Consider the following 18,093-nt stretch of genomic DNA (forward strand, 5'->3'; position numbering starts at 1 on the left):
TTCTCTGATTAAAAAAAAAAACTAAATTATTGACAACAAGACTGTTGGACTAAAGTGAAACACTAGGAAAATCTGGTCCTGTAAATGAACTCTCCTTAGGATGAGGGTGAGATCCCAGGCTACGAGTCCCAGGTCTACAACATATGAGACGAACACAGCTGGGTTTTCACCTTGTTACGCCACTGTTGTGACCTTAAATACCTCACTTAGAGTTTCCAGTCCAAGGTTTTGTGAAAGAAGATAGTATGAACATGGAGTAACTTATGACAGACCCTAGCAAAGCAGAGCAGGGAGATAACAAAGAAGCAGCTTTCATACACACACACACACACACACACACACACACACACACACACACACACACCCCTGTGATAACGACTACAAGGATGTACTCAAATAACCACAACTCCGACAATCCACTGCAACTGTACACAAATGATACATTCACAGGACATCTGCCTAGCAACCACCAAGTGGTACCCCTTCCATCAACATCCCAGGACAATTACTTCAAAATAACACCCACCATCCTCATCCTTTTGTCTTTACAACTCTTCTTGTTCTCAGTCTCCCTGCATTATAGAGTGCAGAGCCCAGCTGTAAGGCCTCTACAGCTAAAGAAAACGGAGTTAAACGGCAGCCACTCTCTATTTTATTCACCTGTAGCACCTCTTCCAGCAACAAGTGTGGGATTTTATGGCACAGATTTATTGCAGCCCATACTATGAAATTATAATCTTTTGTCCCCTTTCTCATGAAATCAAACCGAACAGTGTTTAAGACAGAAAATTACAGATGATGGCCTCTAACTGCTCCTTGGAAGGATTTCCACGGAATCACAGAACAAACAGAACAAATTCCTGGAGGACATTCAGTCTGACAGGAAGGTAGCCACTGCATCCACCGGGGCTTTCTTTTAGAAAGGCACTTTGGGCATCACTCCAGCTTAGGTTACGGACGCCTTTCTTCCTGGCGCGCGTCTCCTGGGCTCACCTGACTATGGAAAAGCAAAGCACAGAGGGGTCCACAGGAAGGCAGGGGAGAGCTCTGACACAACCAAGCTTTGACACAACCAAGCTCTGACACAACCAAGCGCTGCTGCTGTATCAGCCAGTTTCCATTTCTGTGACCAGACACCAGAGACTGGCAATTCAAACCAGGAAGGAATTCTGTTTTAGCGCGTGGTTTCACGGCGACTGGGCCCTGACACCGGACCTTTGTGTCACTAAGAGTCGTTTATGGTGCAGAAGAAGCCTGCTCACCTCCTGACGGCTGGGAAACAGGCACCAGAAGGGCTGAGACACACACCTACTTTAAGGGGGCCCCTTCACAGCCTAACTTCTGTTTACTAGGCCTCACCTTTAAAAAGATTAAAAAAATGCTTCGGGGGCGTTATGTATGTACGTATGTATGTATGTATGTACGTATGTGTAGGTGTGCACATCATGGTATGTCTCACCAGATAACAACTTGCAGGGGTCAGTTTTCTTATTTTACATGTGGATTCCAGGGACTGAACTCGGGTCAAGAGGCTTGGCAGCAAGTGCCTCGACCCTCTGAGCCATCTTGCCGACCCTTATCTCCTTTCTAGTTAGCACTTTTGCTGTACTAAACAATGGGGATCACGATGACATTTTCATGTACAGCATGTATCTTGGTCACATTCACCCCCAGTCATCCTCTTATCCTCTCCCTTTCCGCTGCCCTTCCTCCACTTCCGAAATGGCTCTTCTTTTAAAGCCTAAATTATGTTTATGAGAAAATGTGGTATTTGCCTGAGACTAACTTAATTTACTTAATGTAGTCTACTGTTCCTTGCATTTTCCTGTAAATGACACAATTTCATTTTTATTATTGTGGAATAAAACTCCATTGTGTATAACAGCACTTTTTTTTTTTTTTAACCATTAGTCAACTGCTGAACACCTGGACCACTGCAGTTATCCTGGCTGTTATGAATGGTGTCAGTGGGGGAAAGGCTTGTGGGTAAAGTACTCGTGAGAGTGTGAGTGCAGGAGTGTGGACCCCCAGAACCCCATAAACCGGGCAGGTGTAGCAGCTGCCTATAAACCCAGCACCAGGAGGCAGAGACCAGGGATCCCTAGAGCAAGCTGGCTGGCTAGGCTAGCCAGAATTGGTGAGCTCCAGGCTTAGTAAGAAACCCTGCATCAATCAATAAAAGGAAGGCTGATGGAGAAAGTCAACTTTGAGTCTCCACACATGGACAAACATACATGTGTGTGCACACACAAACTACACACACACACACACACAGAGAGAGAGAGAGAGAGGAAGTTAGCTTTCTTTGAGTACACACCCGGGAGTGACAGGCTGGGCCATAGGTGGTTCTGATTTTAGCTCTTTGAGGGACCTTCCTCCTGCCTTCCACGGCTGCTACACTAGCATCCTATAAGGGCCACTTCCATCTTCTCCAGCATTTAATGTCCTTGTGTTCTTGATGACAGCCATTCTGACTGGGTGAGACACAATTTCTTTCTTTTTTTAAAGATTAATTAATTAATTAATTAATTTTGTATACGGTGTGCCTGTGTGTCAGAAGAGGGCACTAGATCTCACTATTGGTGGTTGTGAGCCACCATGTGGTTGCTGGGAATTGGACTCAGGACCTCTGGAAGAGATGCAGTTTCGACACAGCTGTCCTTTGCATTTCTCAGATAGCGTCACAGGCTGGGAACTAAGTGTTCAACACCTAGGCCTTCGTGGGGGATTCAAGATCCAAATAATAGCAGCAGATGACTTGAGCCCAGGAATGCAAAAGGCTCAGCAGAGTTTCCGCCCCGTGGAACAATATATTCCATGATTTAAATAAAACAATCTCCACATTATGTGACAATGGCCAAAGAAACTGTTACTTAAGAAAATGAGATGCGTGTTGGGGAGGTGGCTCACTGGGTAAGAGCGCTTGTCCCGCAGGCATGAGGACCCGGGTTCAGATCCCCAGGGCTCATTTGAAGGCAGGGCCATACCTTCAAATCACCCACAAAGCCAAGCCAAGCCAAGCCAAACACCTGAACCAAGCTCCTCGGTAAGCAGCAGGCACTCGGCACGTACGTTCTTAGGCACACACAGATCAAAGTCCCTACTGGAGAAGGCGGCAAACCACAGCAATGACTGAACTTCTGGGAAAAATGGAGCTAGAGGTTCGAAGGCCCAAACCCCACCAGTTACACATACATTGGGGGGGGTGGGGCACTCCATAAAAACAGCAGCCCAGTTGAAAACATGCTAAACGCTTAAACACATGAATGTCGAAGATCAAAACAAATTATTCCACAAAAGCTGAGTGCTGCCCATGGCAGGGCTATGGGAAACTTATAGCTCTTGGACACTGCGAAGCGGAAGAAGGTAAAGATGGCGTGTGTGTGGTGTCAGATGTCCTTACTAAACCTAGCGATGGGGAAGCTGTGTGTCTTCTCTCTTCCTACGTGGCTCAGGTCAGCAGGTGCGGTTTTCTGTATTGGCCTGATCCTTCATGTGGACCAATTCTCACACTAACAACATAAAGTGTGCATCATGTTTAGATTACACCCTGGTGCGTCAATCACATGAGAATTAGTCTCAGGAACACCTGTTACAGCAGCAAACATCGTACCAGCTGGACACTCAGGACAGCAGAACACCATAAACAGCCCTCTCTCCTCAAGGGTACCCAATGAAGGTTCAAAAAATGCCGTGACGCCAAGCTACCATTGGTTATTTGTAAATAGTCATACAACTTTACACAGCATACACTGGGATTTGTGTGTGTGTGTGTGTGTCTGTGTCTGTGTGTGTGGTGTACATGCACTTATGTGGGCATGTGTCTGTGTGGTGTACATGCGTGTATGCGGGCGTGCGTGCGTGTGTGTCAAACCCTGAGGTTTGATGTCAGGAGTCTTTCTCAATAGCTCTCTACCTTATCCACTGAGTCAGGGACTCTCCACTGAACCCAGAGCCCGCCAACATGGCCTGCCCAGTTTGTCAAACTGCTCCCTGTCTCCTGCCTTGGGAACGCTGGAATTAGTGGTGAGCTGCTACGCCCACCTAGCATTTCTGCGGGCGCTTGTGCGGCAAGAGCTTTACCTGGTGGGCTATCCTCCAGCCCTGTTCCTTTTTTTTTTTTTTTTTTTTTTTTTTTTTTTTTTTTTTGTCTATTGTGCAAGGAGCCCATTTGTCATCTAAGAGTCTTATTAATCACTGTAGACCGAAAGTCAGGCTCTAGAGAGTTAAAAGCTGCCGCAGCATCCCTTTACCTTTCCACAGAATGGCTGAGGGCGCCTCCGGTCCTATTTACAATCAGTCACTAGCACAGAGAGGCACAAGTGTGTGAGTCGTCAAAGTGCTTTATTCACAAAGCCCGGCTCACGACTGGAGTGCGCTGTTAGCACTGGGACACCACACGCGTCCTCACTCTTGTCCCAACAGTTTATCTGGATGATAGAGATGGTTACAGACAAAAACCAAAGCGTTTTTTTTTTTTTTTTTTTTTTTTTTTTTTTTTTTTTTTTTTTTTTTTGTAAACTTCTAAAAGCATACAGATTGGCCACAGAGGAAATGGTTACTCAGAGCATGTATGTGTACCTTCATTTTTACTTTAGGTTTGTAAAGTTTTGGGATCTTGAGTTTGTAAGTTTTGAGATCAAAGGTTACAGCAGAGCTTCAGAACACTCAAACGGATTGGACACCACAATTAACGGTGCCCGGAAACCGAATCATACAGCATTGATTATTTTAAATGCATCAAATACAGATTTGTACAACTATGTTACAGTGGAGTTAACATCATCAGCTAATGAATCTGTGGCAGGTCAGTACGCAGGAGTCGGATGGTGTCCACGCTGGCTTCCAGATGCTGTGAAGGCAGCCCACACATGTTGGGCACAGCTGTACCTGGAGAGGCTTGAACTGAAGAGACTGGGAAGGCAGCCTGCCAGGGGGCTTGTTGACTTCTAAGTAATTATTGAAAGGTGGATTCTTTTTTTCCTTTCCAAAACTGCCCACGGAAACCATCTCACCATATTAAACGGGGGTTTTAAAGGCACGACCTCAGCACAGCATGGATGCTGACAGTACTCGAAGCAAGTGTTGCCTTCTGTAACTTGAGGCCTTTCAGGAACACAGGGAAGGGGGTAGATCCATGATTGGTGCCGGAAGGTTTTAACTTGGTTAAACACGGCCAGCAGTTTAGGGCAAGGAACTTACATAACCAGATTCTGGGTTTAATCATATATATAAACATTAGGTTGATAAATACACATCTTGAGGAACGAAATCCTTTTGCTTTTATGTGAAAGCCTGTCTACTAGGAACTTTGAACAAAACACTCACTCAAAAACACAACTGCAAGACATACCTCAAAACACAATAAACATGTTCCCTACACTGCAAAATGGCTTTACATGTAAACCTCAAAAATCACATGCTGCATATTAAATTTTTAGATTCAAAAATATCCCTGTTTTTCTAACCATGTAAACAGTAAAACTGAGGGTTTCAGTTAGAGGGGATAATCCATAACGAAACTCCACTCTTTAGACAATGGTCGGACATAAACTTCATTAATTGGGAATTGCCTTCGGTTACAGGAGGGTTTTAACCCCTTGCTCCCTTTTCTACGGTGGGAGGTGTAGCTGTTATTGCCCCCAAACTATGCACCTTTCAGGGAAATTCTACATCTGTTTTGCAGAATTCGTTTCTGCAGCTCAACACAAGGGTGTAACAGTGAGACTCTCCAGGCGAGAAAAGAGAAGCAAGCGGTTTTCCTGGAAGCGTTTGCGGAGGTGAAACTGTAGACAGTCTCTTGGCATCAGACTCTTGGAAGATGAAGGGCTCAGCCTGGGATACCTGGGGGTGCTGACTCTGTTAGGGCAGAACCATGACCCAGTACACAGGAAAATGCTAGCTAGCATTCTTCTGCCTGGGGCTGTGGGCTTAGGCTCAGGAGTCGTCTTTGTGTGGACCAGGAGTGTAACATTTGAAGTACATTTTTCCTTCTTTCAATCATCATCATCACCATCATCATCATCATGAACGTGCTCACATCTTTCAGAAAACAAACTGATCTACAGTTTATCTTGTGGTACTGGCATGCTGACACGCGTTTCCTCTTCTCCCTCCCCCGTGTGCTGCCCCTTCATTCATTCATTCATTCATTCAGCCACAGCTGGAATCAGAGGGGTTGGGTTGTTACAAGCTCTGACCCAAGCTGATCGGTTTTAATTAATTAATATTAATCCATTATTTTAAAATGTGCGCTAGAGCGTGTGCGCCCACGCCTGCACACACAGAGAGAATCAAAAATAGCTAGAACGATGCTGGGAAATATCAGGTAGCTGTTAAAGCGAGTAGCCCCCCCCCCACTTCAGTCATCTCGGCTTGAAGATGTAAACAAGAAGGTTTGCTTCCTTCAAGGTGAGCGCTTCATCGGGTTTGGTTTCAATTCTCCTACACCAATGCCACCACCAGCCTTCCTGTGCTCATGTCCATCTGGGGCTGGGCAGGAGGTTACGTCAAGATGTGCCCAATAAAGTCCAAAAAGCGCTTTGAATACTGTTCTGGATTCACGGTCGAGATCTCAGCTCCGGCCTAGGTGGGTGTGAAGGAAATGTATATGGATGAGATGCTCATTATCTCCCCAAATGACCATTCAGTATCTACAGCTATTTCCAAATGCAGCTGAACATCAAGCTAGTCATAAATAAATGAATAAATAAATTGGGGGGAGGGTGCTGGGGATTGGACCCAAGGCCTTGGACATGCTTGGCCATCATCTTACCACCAGCCACACCCCAACCCTAAAGCTAAGAATAGAGCTAAGCAGCCTATGTTTTTAAACCGCTACTCACATGTATCTCAGCCATTTGGACAAGCAAATCAAAGTTCTTAGGAAATCTGTGAGTGAAAATGGGCAGTCTGGGGAAGCCCCACAGATTACTAACACAGACCTGTGACTGCTACAATGTTAAAAAAAAAAAAAGGAAAACAACCACCACCACCACAACAAATGGGCTGGAGAGATGGCTGAGCAATTAAGAGCACTGGGTGCTCTTCTGGAGGACCCAGGTTTTATTCCCAGCACCCACATGGCAGCTCACAGCTGTCTATAACTCCAGCTCCGTGGGATCCAACGCTCTCTTCTGGTGTCTGCAGGTACCATGCATGCATGTGGTATACACAGATATACATGCAGGCAAAACACCCATACCCACCAAATGAAAAGAAATCAATCTTAAACACCAAACTACATTTGAGAATTCACCTTTCTATCAAAACCCTCCCACACACTCCACTCTGCTTAGATTAAAATAGTGTCTCCCTATGTAGCCTCGGGTACCCCTAAACCCTCAATCCTCCTGCCTCAGCCATCCATGTGCTGGGATTACAGGTATGAATTACTATGTCAAACTTCTGGAAGTAATTCCCGGGGCTGTCACCCTCAGTTTCTCCATTGAAAAACAAAAAACAGAAAGGATACACCGAGGAAGGGCTAGTGGAGTGTGAGTGGGAAAATGCTCAAATTACATTCTATGCTCACACACTAACGGCCTTCTATGGCCCTATGTAGGAAAAAGTTGGGTGTGAAAGTACACTGAAGTATTTTTTAAAAAAGGGAGGAGGGGGGAAACACAATGGAATCCCCCACAGGCTTTTCATGGAGATTCCACAATATTCCTGGATCATGAGGATTTGGGGGCATGCATAGTAAATGAGGAGGGTGGCTATAAAATGCTTAAAATGATGATCTTATGCTCAGATGACCTCTGTAGCAGAGAAAAATGATTACTGTGAGAAAAGAAATACAATCCTGCATGTGTTGGGGCACCCTGCTTCAGGCTGGAACATTTCATATGAAAAGCATGTTCATCTTCGGGGTGCGTTTCAAACATGGAAGAATCTACTGCTGCACAGAGCTATAAACTTCTGTGTGGAAGGCTGAGTCTAGGCCGGGGGTGGGGTGGGTGGTGGGTGGGTGGTGGTGGTGGTGGAGAGCCCGTATGGGGCTAGTGTTACCTGGCTGTGTTAACACCTCACCTCCAGACAATCATCACCACAGAACCGAGAACAGCTAGGCAGAAGGGCGAAGAAGTGTTTCCATGCTACGGACAGTCCCAGGGGCCCGAGGGCGAAGGGCGGAGGGAGGGAGGGAGGGAGGGAGGGAGGGTGGAAGGAGGGAGGCAGTACTTACGCCATGTTTAACAGTTTTTGCAGCGTGGGCAGCTTTCTTTTTGGCATCGTAATGAGTAAGAATGTCAATAATCGCCATGAAGTACACCTCTTTTCGAGGGGAGTCTGGAAAGGGAGGAGAGCAGACAGAGGCTGTGGGACATGTGACGACACACGGACAAACGCGAGTTACTCAGGGAGGGAGATGCAGTGGAGGACTGCAGAAACCACATCCCGGCTGGCTCCCCGTGCCAAGACAAACGCACCCGGAAGCCAGAACAGGGCAAGAAGGCTGCGATCTGCAGGCTTTCGTTCTGTTTCCTAACCTGCGTTCCTTTAATGATAGTAACTGTTTGGGTGGAGGAAAGTGCTATTCTTATACTTAAAACAAGGAGAATTAATTACGCTTATTAATCCCTTTCTATCACCAGACACTGTGCAAATTTCTCCTTGGATAGAGTATCAGAACTGAATAAAGGATTTTATGCCTCTATTATTATCTACTTTCTTCAGGTTCAGAAATACATTGTTTCAATTATAAACAGTAAGAAATGTACATTCGATTGTATCCAATTTTCTTATGTTTAAGGAATGGTTTTGGAGGCTAAAATTAAAATATAGCAAAATCCAACCCAACCTGCTTTGCTGATATGCCAAAGTTAAAATAAAGGAGGGATGGCACAAATGAACTGTTTTATTATTTAAATGAGTAGTGTATTGTTTACCCTATCAGTATAATACTAATTTTTTTTTTTTTTTTGCCACGGACATGTAACTAAAGTAGAAAGCCAACAACCAAACTCCTAGACCCTGAGGATGGAGATGGTTCCGACTCTCTGGAGGAGGGTCACAGACTCCACCATGGGGACAGCAGAAGGGTCAGTGACTCCCATTGTGTGCACCAGGGCCTGCCTCTCCAGCCCTGAAAAGACAGGCTACGTGGTGATAGGTGAGCTCTACAAGAGGACCACCCGAGGGGCAGTGGGCCGCACATATTTGCCTCCCTCAGGGCAGATCTGTGACACTGGCTTTACTGATAAGAGAGCCAAGCTCGTTTTTCCAGCCTATGTCCTGGGGCTTGAACCCAAGGCCTCACAGCTGCCAGACAGGTGCTTCACCAGTGAGCTACAGCCACAGACCATCTTTCATTGTGAGGGAGGCTCCTGCTAAATTGGTCAGGTAGGCTTTGAACTTATGATCCTCCTGTCTCAGCCTCTGGGATAGATGAGGTTATGGGCTTATGCCACTGAGCCTGGCAAGAAAAAAAATTGCTTATGTAATGTGGGGTATCTAACCTTTCGATGCTGAGATATAACACTGTGATCTATAAATGTGTTGGACTACATTGCCGTAGATACCTGTCAGAATACACTGGACTTATCAGTCATATACATTACCTACAAATGTGTATGTGTGTTCTATATAAAAAAATGGTGGGTCAGGTGGTGGTGGCGCATGCCTTTAGTCCCAGCACTTGGGAGGCAGAGGCAGGAGGATCTCTGTGAGTTTGAGGCCTGCCTGGTCTACAGAGTGAGTTCCAGGACAGGCAGGGCAACACAGAGAAACCCTGTCTCACAAAACAAAACAACAAAAAATGGTTTGTAGCTTTCTTCCATCCTTTAACACCAGGAACTACTGTTCCTTTAAACACACAGGACTGTCCGATGTCAATACGCTTGACTCAGTAGGAATCCTGCACGGCAGCACCCTTCTAACTAGGGTCAGAAACGCTGCTAGATCATGGTGCAAAAATCAAACCACTTTAGAGGCAGAAAGAGCCAATAGTGCTGAGCTTACTTTCATGGCATTTAATTGCATAAACATCAATGTTTGGATCAAACTCGCCAGGAGCCAAGGGTGGTGAGCTGTTGAGTGTATTTCCAGGGCTGTCGGGTGGAGTCCCGATTGGGTGGGTGCCATCGCTCTCCGCTTCCTCCTCCCCATCGTTCTCCTCATACTCCACTTCCTCCTGCTCTGCTCGCTCCACGTCGTGGATTCCCACCAGGAGGCTGTAGTCCATGAGTTTTAACTGTGCAAGGAACTGGAGGGGGAGCGGACAGGTCAGTTACAACTTAACAACCGCTAAGATTCAAAGGCTTTAGGATCAGAAGAACACACATTGGGGGAGGCTCCGAGGGAGTGGGCTGCAAGAAAGCAAAAGGTGAGCCTCGGCTGGGTGCTGTTACTGTCCTCCCGTGAGCCTCTGTGGGGTGCTATTACTGTCCTCCCGTGAGCCTCTTCGGGGTGCTGTTACTGTCCTCCTTTGACCAATGGGGAAGTTGAGTCCAGGGATGCTGACAGACAGCTACTGCATCAGACCATGATTTAGTTACTCAGAGTCCACACTCCTAACCACACGCCGTGAAATGTAAACCAGAAATATCAGAGCACAGCCATGACTCAGTGTTCTGAAAGGACTCTAGAGGAGGATGACTACAGCTTTTATTTTAATATCATTTTTTATTAATTTTTTTGAGAATTTTATGGGGATTGCAGTTTTTAACAGTGTGGTCAAGTGTTGAACAGCCTGACTGGAATTGTAATTCACGTCTCATAGAGTCGGGAGGGGGGTCTGAGAAAGTAAGGGAGTTCATTTAAGATGGCTGAGAGTAGTTTAACCTGTTTCTTGACCACGTGGCCTGGCAGAAGAATTGGTCTCAGTACTCATAAAAATCATGAGGAAAGTACTGGCTCCAGGAGTTAACACAGGCTGGGGGGGGGGCAGGGCGGGGGTGAGTCCATGATGGACTATGTGCTTGGCATGTACAAGGTCCTGGGTTCAAAACCCAGCACCAAAAAGAAAATTAAAATACATGAGCCTCCAACATTCTTAGGCAGTTTCCTCTCATTTCAGGCTAGTCCAGAGCTAGGGTTATTCTACCCCACCCCCAAAGGCAAAGCAGGCTTCTGAGACCCGCATCTATTATGCAGAAGTCAAGGTACTCCTAAGAGCCTGAGCTGCTGTATGTGTGTGTGTCGGGGGGAAGCCCTGGGGGTGGGGGGTGCTGGCTTATCCAAGAATGAAGACTGGCTAATGGGGAGAACCAGGGAGTCCCCAGGTAGCTTCCAGCAGAGCTCCCAGGAGCCTTCTGGAAAGCACCCGGAAATCCAGCGTACTCCTAGCAGATAATTAGCATGCTGTCTGTCACCAATAAGTAAAAGCCCGTATGTCCCCATCAACCAGTAAGTGAATGATATCACTGCTCTGGTGAGCACCACATTTTCCTCTGTATGCATTCCATGTCCGGCTGATGATGACGCTAAGGTGCTCTGCTTCCCATGAGGTTCCAGGGGTACTGACCCTCGCTGCTCCTTTCCAGACAAGGCTACAGTGTCTGGTGAGGCAAGACCCAACTGTAGGTCTGGTCCCTCCCATCTGTCAAGTTCTTTGACCTTCCATGTTCTTTCTTCTCCCTTTCATTTTTCTTAATTAATTGGCTACACACAGATACATGACATCCAGTGTTCTCATGGATCCACTGAAGTGTGGATGGCTTAACTGAGAGCTGACTGAGCAGCCCATCTGCTGGCTGGCTCCGCACAGAGTCCAGGCTGCAAAAGGTAGATGGCCACAACTCCTTGAGAACTCCATCACTTTTGCTGTGACAGAGAGCACTGGCTAGATTAGAGGAAGTGTACTTCCACACACGAAGGGCACGCCTGTGACATGGTAGGTCAGAAGGTTCTGGATGAAAACGAAACGGAACCAGTCTACACAATGTAAGTGGGCAGACAGGTATGAGTCAGGAGGAGAAGGATGTGGGAAGGCTCCTGACTCGCTAGCCCTCGTCTCCCATTAACTTTATTGCAGATCACTTTGGTGGGCGAGTGGAATGAGCTGGACAGTAAAACCAAAACTCTGTGTGTGGGTCAAGGAGAGTCCCAACAAGAAATCACAGTAGGAGCCCACAGGCAGAAAGAGAAGCCAGGCTAGGGACCAGGGCTCCATGTGGGAATGGGGCCTGTGAACGCAGGAAACGAAAGACATACCTACTCTTTCCCTCACACACCCCTTTAAGCTTCTTATTTGTTTGTTTGTTTATTTATTTGAGGTGGGTCTCATTCTATAGTCTTGGCTGGCCTGGAGCTCAGTATGCAGACCAGGTCAGCCTCAAATTCATAGCCATCTACCTGCCTCTGCCTCCTGAGTGTGGGGATTAAGGCGTGTACCACCCACCATGCCTGGCTTAACTCACATGTTTCTTTTAAAAATATATTTCAAAGTGCACAGACTCACAACTCCTCAGGCCCCTGCCTGCCTTTCTTTTCAAGCCCTGTGCTGCTAGGCCTTTGGTTTATTTCTTTTTTCCTCTCACAAGATCCAATCTAATCTGATTCCTTTAAAATAATTTCCTCATTATGTCAAATACATGTATTTTAATTTTCTTTTTGGTGCTGGGTTTTGAACCCAGGGCCTTGTACATGCCAAGCACATAGTTCATCATGGACTCACCCCTGCCCCCCCCCCAGCCTGTGTTAACTCCTGAGCCAGTACTTTCCTCATGATTTTTATGAGTATTGAGACCAACTCTTCTGCCAGGCCACGTGGTCAAGAAACAGGTTAAACTACTCTCAGCCATCTTAAATGAACTTCCTTACTTTCTCAGACCCCCCTCCCGACTCTATGAGACGTGAATTACAATTCCAATCAGACTGTTCAACACTTGACCACACTGTTAGAAACTGCAATCCCCATAAAATTCTCAAAAAAATTAATAAAAACTGATATTAAAATAAAAGCTGTAGTCATCCTCCTCTAGAGTCCTTTCAGAACACTGAGTTGTGGCTGTGCTCTGATATTTCCGGTTTACATTTCACGGTGGCGTGTGGTTAGGAGTGTGGACTCTGAGTAACTGAATCATGGTCTGATGCAGTAGCTGTCTGTCAGCATCCCTGGACTCAACTTCCCCATTGGTCAAAGGAGGACAGTAACAGCACCCGAGCAGACGAAGGTCTTTATGGCTGGAAAAAGTAACTTTACAGGAAGGACTACACGCTCCGTAGATGCTGTTCATGTGGGTCCATGACATGAGAAGTGGAGAGGTGTACTCCAGACACCGTAAGCTGTGTGATGTAGTGGGCCTCAGTGCCACTGATTTCCTGTCAGAATCAGAGTTGACAAGAAGCAAGAAGGAAACAAAAGGGAGTTTCATTCTTTCCAAGATTCTTTTTTTTTACAAATATGTACTAAATGTATACATGAAAGCCATCTAGATCCTGCCTGGCATATATGAACAAAAGAGGATTTCTTTTGCAGGGAATAAAAAAAAAATTAGAACAGATTTTCAAATGACAATTATTTCTTTTTTCAAAGAAAAACACAAATGACTTACTGAGTTAAAATAAACTCTGATCTAATTTTTCCTGTTTTGAGGCAAGGTCATGTTGTATGGACTCAGCTGACCTAGAACTCCCTCTGTAGGGCAGGCTGGCCTTGAACTATGACCTACCTGCCTCTGCGTTCTGAGTGCTGCAGTTAAACGAGCGTGACATCATGCCTGGCTTGAACTCATAAAGAGTTTATGGAAAGAAAATTAAAAAATGAAAATAACACACACACACACAGAGGCACCCATGTACACATGAACCCGCAAACACACACGCAGGCATGCCTACTTGAAATTTTAGCAGTCAGGCCAGTCGTCGAAATTAGAAAACATGGAACGCATGAAAAAAAAATGAACTAGATTAAATGCTGGTCTCGTTATCAAGGGCAGGTGTCACGTTGCTTCACTATAGTTACCTGTCTGAAAATTTAATGACGCTTCTGCACGGTTTCCAAAGTAAAGACACTGTTACCAGCCATTGAGAAACATTTCAAATGAATGGACACTTTATGGTCTGGCTCAGCTGCCGCCAAACAGCTGTTTGTGTGTGAGAGCCACATATACAGGATTAAACTGTCTAATCCTTCAATCAACAGCATTATTAGAGACAACAAAAGCATTGCGCATCCTCACAGAATCTGACCTGAAGCCTGAACTGCCCAGGTTACATTCTTCCTAGAGGCTTACTACCTCAGTGGTGTGCAGCAGAGAAAGAAAACAGAAAACAAGATTTGGGGCAGGTCATAGATCACCCTAAGGGCTACTTACCATAATTACTAAAACAATATTATTCTCAGGATCAGAGATTTCTTGATTAGGAAGTAAAAGTCCAAAAGAAAATTGTTTCCTCTCTGCTACAGTTCTTAATTCTCAGCTAGATCAAGTTGATTCTCAAGTAAAGAGGAAATACTTAACTAATATATTTTTAAAGCAAGTACTGACAGCCAAGAAAAATGAATTGTTTATTATAAAAGATGGCAGAAAAAAATGTTACGTGAGAAAAGGAAACACTTACCTTACTTAAACAAAAAACAAAACCAAACTACTCACTCTGCAAGTAACTAATCTACACATGTATACCATGGAGGTTAAAATAATAGAAAAAAATGTAGTGAAATGACCTAAAGGTAACTAGAATAAACCTGGTCAGCCTGAGGGTCTTGCAGTGAAGAGAGCTGTTAGAAGATTAAGGCTCACACTCAGCCACTGCTCGGACCTCCATGAGGGATCAAATGCATGGCACTCAATCTTGGCTGCAGCCATTCAAACTGTTTTGTTTTAATGAGACAAGAAAGAAAAATCTTTCCTCAAAGCCTTTCTCCAAGAGCGGATCTTAGTATGTAGGGAACAGTATTTCAGAGTAAAAAGAAGAAAAGGGCACATGCATGAATAAAAGTAACAGCCAAAAGAAACCTAGTGAGCAACTGTCAACATTAAAATCCTCATTGTACTGTCTTCTAACTCAACAAATTATAAGAAAATAAGCCCCTCCCCTATTTACTTCTAGAAGAATGAAATAAGGAAGCCAAACAGGAAAGCTAAACAAAATGATAAAAATGGTAAGAGGGTTTTTTTTATATATATATATTATTCTTAAAGAAAACAGTATTAAGGACAAACCTCTTTCATAATAAGCTAAAAGCTCACTGGAACAATGGGCCCTACTTCGTGCCACCCTCACTGAGGGCATGTACCCAAACTGCTGCATGCTGGTCCCTTGGCATGGCAAGGCTGGCTCTTGGGCCCCATGGTGTTAGAACAGCTGGGGGAAACAGTGAACTGAGGTGAGGCTGTGGATGCCAACATGGAGCCATGACTCAGAGGGAAGAGTGTCTGACTCCGAGTCACCGGTGTTTGTGTCTGACGTGCTCTGGTGTTGGAGCGACGCCAGTATCCCTGCCCTTCCCATGCTGGCTGCTGTGGGGAGGCCGTCTTCACTGCCAAAGGCAGGGGACAGCAGGGTTTCTGGTTTTTGTCATTTTGACTTGACACACTTCATCTTAAAACCAGACCCAGCAAGACCGGGTCTATCTATTTACAGAATAGACAGAATGCATGTGAGCCATGGCTAATGTAGAATACATATATTTCTGCCTTTAGTATAGATTTGAAAAGATGGCTTCAAAGCCCCCCAAAGGCCGCAGAGTTGATGGGGGATACAGTGGCGTATCCTTCCTCTTTGTTTTTCTTACCTCAACGTCCTTCTTCAGTTTTTCCAGGAATATCTTTTTGCTGTTGTCATCAATATAAATCTTTTGGCCCTCATTAATGAAGTCATTATCCTTTAAAGTCGGCAGCTCTTTGGCCTGGAACAAATGAGGAGGAGGAGGCAGAGCTTGAATAAAGCCTAAAAGTCACGTGTCCTCTCCAACCTGGACACCTAGGCAGGGGCAACCAAGTGTACGCTGGCTTGATATCGTCAGGGGAACCAGTGGGATGTGACCACTGCAAGTATTCCTACTGGGAGTCAGGGTCTGGTACACTCCCCACCTGTGACACTTCATGATTTTCACAGGAAAGAACCTAATGGCTTTCTTTGGTTCACCTTCTTTCAAGAAATTCTCCAAGTACTGAACATATATTCTTGGAGTACCCTATCGGGAACTCTCTACTGTAGAATCCGACACCATCCTCTGACACTCTCGGGTAGCCTAAACTGAACGCTCGTTACGAACAGCATGTTCTCTTGTCTCACAAATGCCCGTCCATCAGCTGCGTGCATGCAACCTGAGGCTTGGTAGTTGTTCTTCAAAGCCTTGTTACTCTCCAATGGGGGCGGGGGGAGAGACACACGACTTCCCACGAGATAACTCCAAAGAAATAACCTTGTAACAGGCAGTGGCTTAAGCTGAGAAATTTTACCCTTTACAAGTAACCAGGAGAACCGAACAGGTGGGTAACGGACTTCTGTTCACCAATGCAAGAGGGCTGGAGAAACGCCAGGCGTGGGTTACAGCAGAGAAAAAGCGGTACCGTGCTGAGGCGTACAGAACACAGGCATCTAGTTTTAGGACTATATGGATTGTACTTCATGCAATCTGCACTCTGGGAAAGTTCAAAGGCCAAACCACCTCCTCCACCCCAGTTCCTTTCTGCTCACCATAGCTTATTTCTCTCAGCTGCAAAGAGTCCAATATAATGCACTGCCCTTTTTGTCCCTGAATGGTCCTTTTTCAGACATTTCTTACCCTTCAATGTCTGGACAGCACATGTCTCCCCCTCAATTTATAAAGAATATCAATGTACGCAGACACACATCGACCAATACAGATGCACACGTCTACATGTGTATCATGCATTTCTAAATCACCACATTACTAGCTCTGCCTATTTTGCTTCACTTTGGGAAGAGAGCATTTTGGCCATTTTGTGACTGACATTGCCATCAACCTAATTCTCCATAATAAAGAAGGTTTGGCAAGTCTCAGAAATTCAAGGGCTCTAATCAATAGCCAGTTCCTGAATTACTGTCACAGACAGGGCTGTTGTGTGAATGGGTAAGGGCTCCTGCTGTAAAGGAGTTTGTCATCTTGTATGGGAAGTAAGACAACACAGACCGGGGATGGATCCAGGGGATTGGATCAGAGTGAGAGCCGGTGGCGGTGGTGGCCCACGCCTTTAATCTCAGCACTTGGGAGGCTGAGGCAGGCGGATCTCTGTGAGTTCGAGGCCAGCCTGGTCTACAGAGTGAGTTCCAGGACAGCCAGGACTACACAGAGAAACCCTGTCTAGAAAAAAACAAACCAACAAAAAAGATTAGAGTGAGATGTGTTTTCATATACTTTCAGGCTGAGTTGGACTCCACTTTTTTGGGGGAGAAGGAGGTATTAATAAAGATACTTTAATATAAGCTCAAGCAGAAGGGTTATGAAAAATAGAGGCACTCAGAAGTAGAACACATCCAAGAGTAAAAGTGTGGGTCTCTCAAAGAGGAGTTTCAGATGCACATTAAAAATAATGTAATACATGTAAATAAATTAAAAATAATGTAGTAAAAACCCTGAACATCTTCCTTCAGAAGACAGCACATTAATATTAATAGTTAGCATCACTTGTACTGGACTTAGAACTGTAAATATATGGCATCTGAGTGTGTGTGTGTGTGTGTGTGTGTGTGTGTGTGAGAGAGAGAGAGAGAGAGAGAGAGAGAGAGAGAGAGAGAAAATGTGTGTGGTGTTTGCATATGCACACGTGTGTGTATGTATAGAGCGCAGAGGTTACAGAAGCACACCACTGTGCCTGGCTTTTACATGGGTATGAGGGATCTGAACTCGGGTTCGCATGCTTGCTGGTACTTCACCCACTGGGGTATCATCCCAGCTCCCCAAATAGTGAATGAAACACAAACCCTGAAGTTTAGCAAGTTTCCCTCAAGAGTAGTAAGAGGAAACACCCACTCCAATGCAAAAATAAAAAAATAAAAAAATAAAAACAATTGGGCCCCTGAGAGAAGCAGCCAGACCCCCTCCCCCCCCATGAAGTTCAGGAGTCCAGGACTGAGACTCTCCAGGTGGACAGTTTGAGTGTTTGTGTGTAGTTATGCTTTGGGGTTAGGAGTGCGATCTGGAGAGCGTTAGAGGGATTAAGGTATCCACTTTGATTC

General features: G+C 45.4%; 1 protein-coding gene across 2 annotated transcripts in view; it reads right to left on the minus strand.

The window, feature by feature from the left end:
- Positions 1 to 4,325: 4,325 nt before the first annotated feature.
- Positions 4,326 to 18,093, minus strand: part of Pip4k2a (phosphatidylinositol-5-phosphate 4-kinase type 2 alpha) — a 177,023-nt gene continuing 163,255 nt past the window's right edge. For both annotated transcript variants that reach the window (XM_028870457.2, XM_028870456.2), the window contains 4 exons: positions 15,683 to 15,796; positions 9,961 to 10,204; positions 8,186 to 8,289; positions 4,326 to 6,585 (listed from right to left, as the gene is read on the minus strand). In XM_028870457.2, coding sequence (XP_028726290.1) covers positions 6,505 to 6,585; positions 8,186 to 8,289; positions 9,961 to 10,204; positions 15,683 to 15,796 — 543 coding nt within the window. In that variant the 3' untranslated portion in view covers positions 4,326 to 6,504. The remainder of the gene's footprint in view (positions 6,586 to 8,185; positions 8,290 to 9,960; positions 10,205 to 15,682; positions 15,797 to 18,093) is intronic.

Source organism: Peromyscus leucopus, chromosome 5, assembly GCF_004664715.2.
Source record: "Peromyscus leucopus breed LL Stock chromosome 5, UCI_PerLeu_2.1, whole genome shotgun sequence".
NCBI classification, from domain to species: Eukaryota; Metazoa; Chordata; class Mammalia; order Rodentia; family Cricetidae; genus Peromyscus; species Peromyscus leucopus.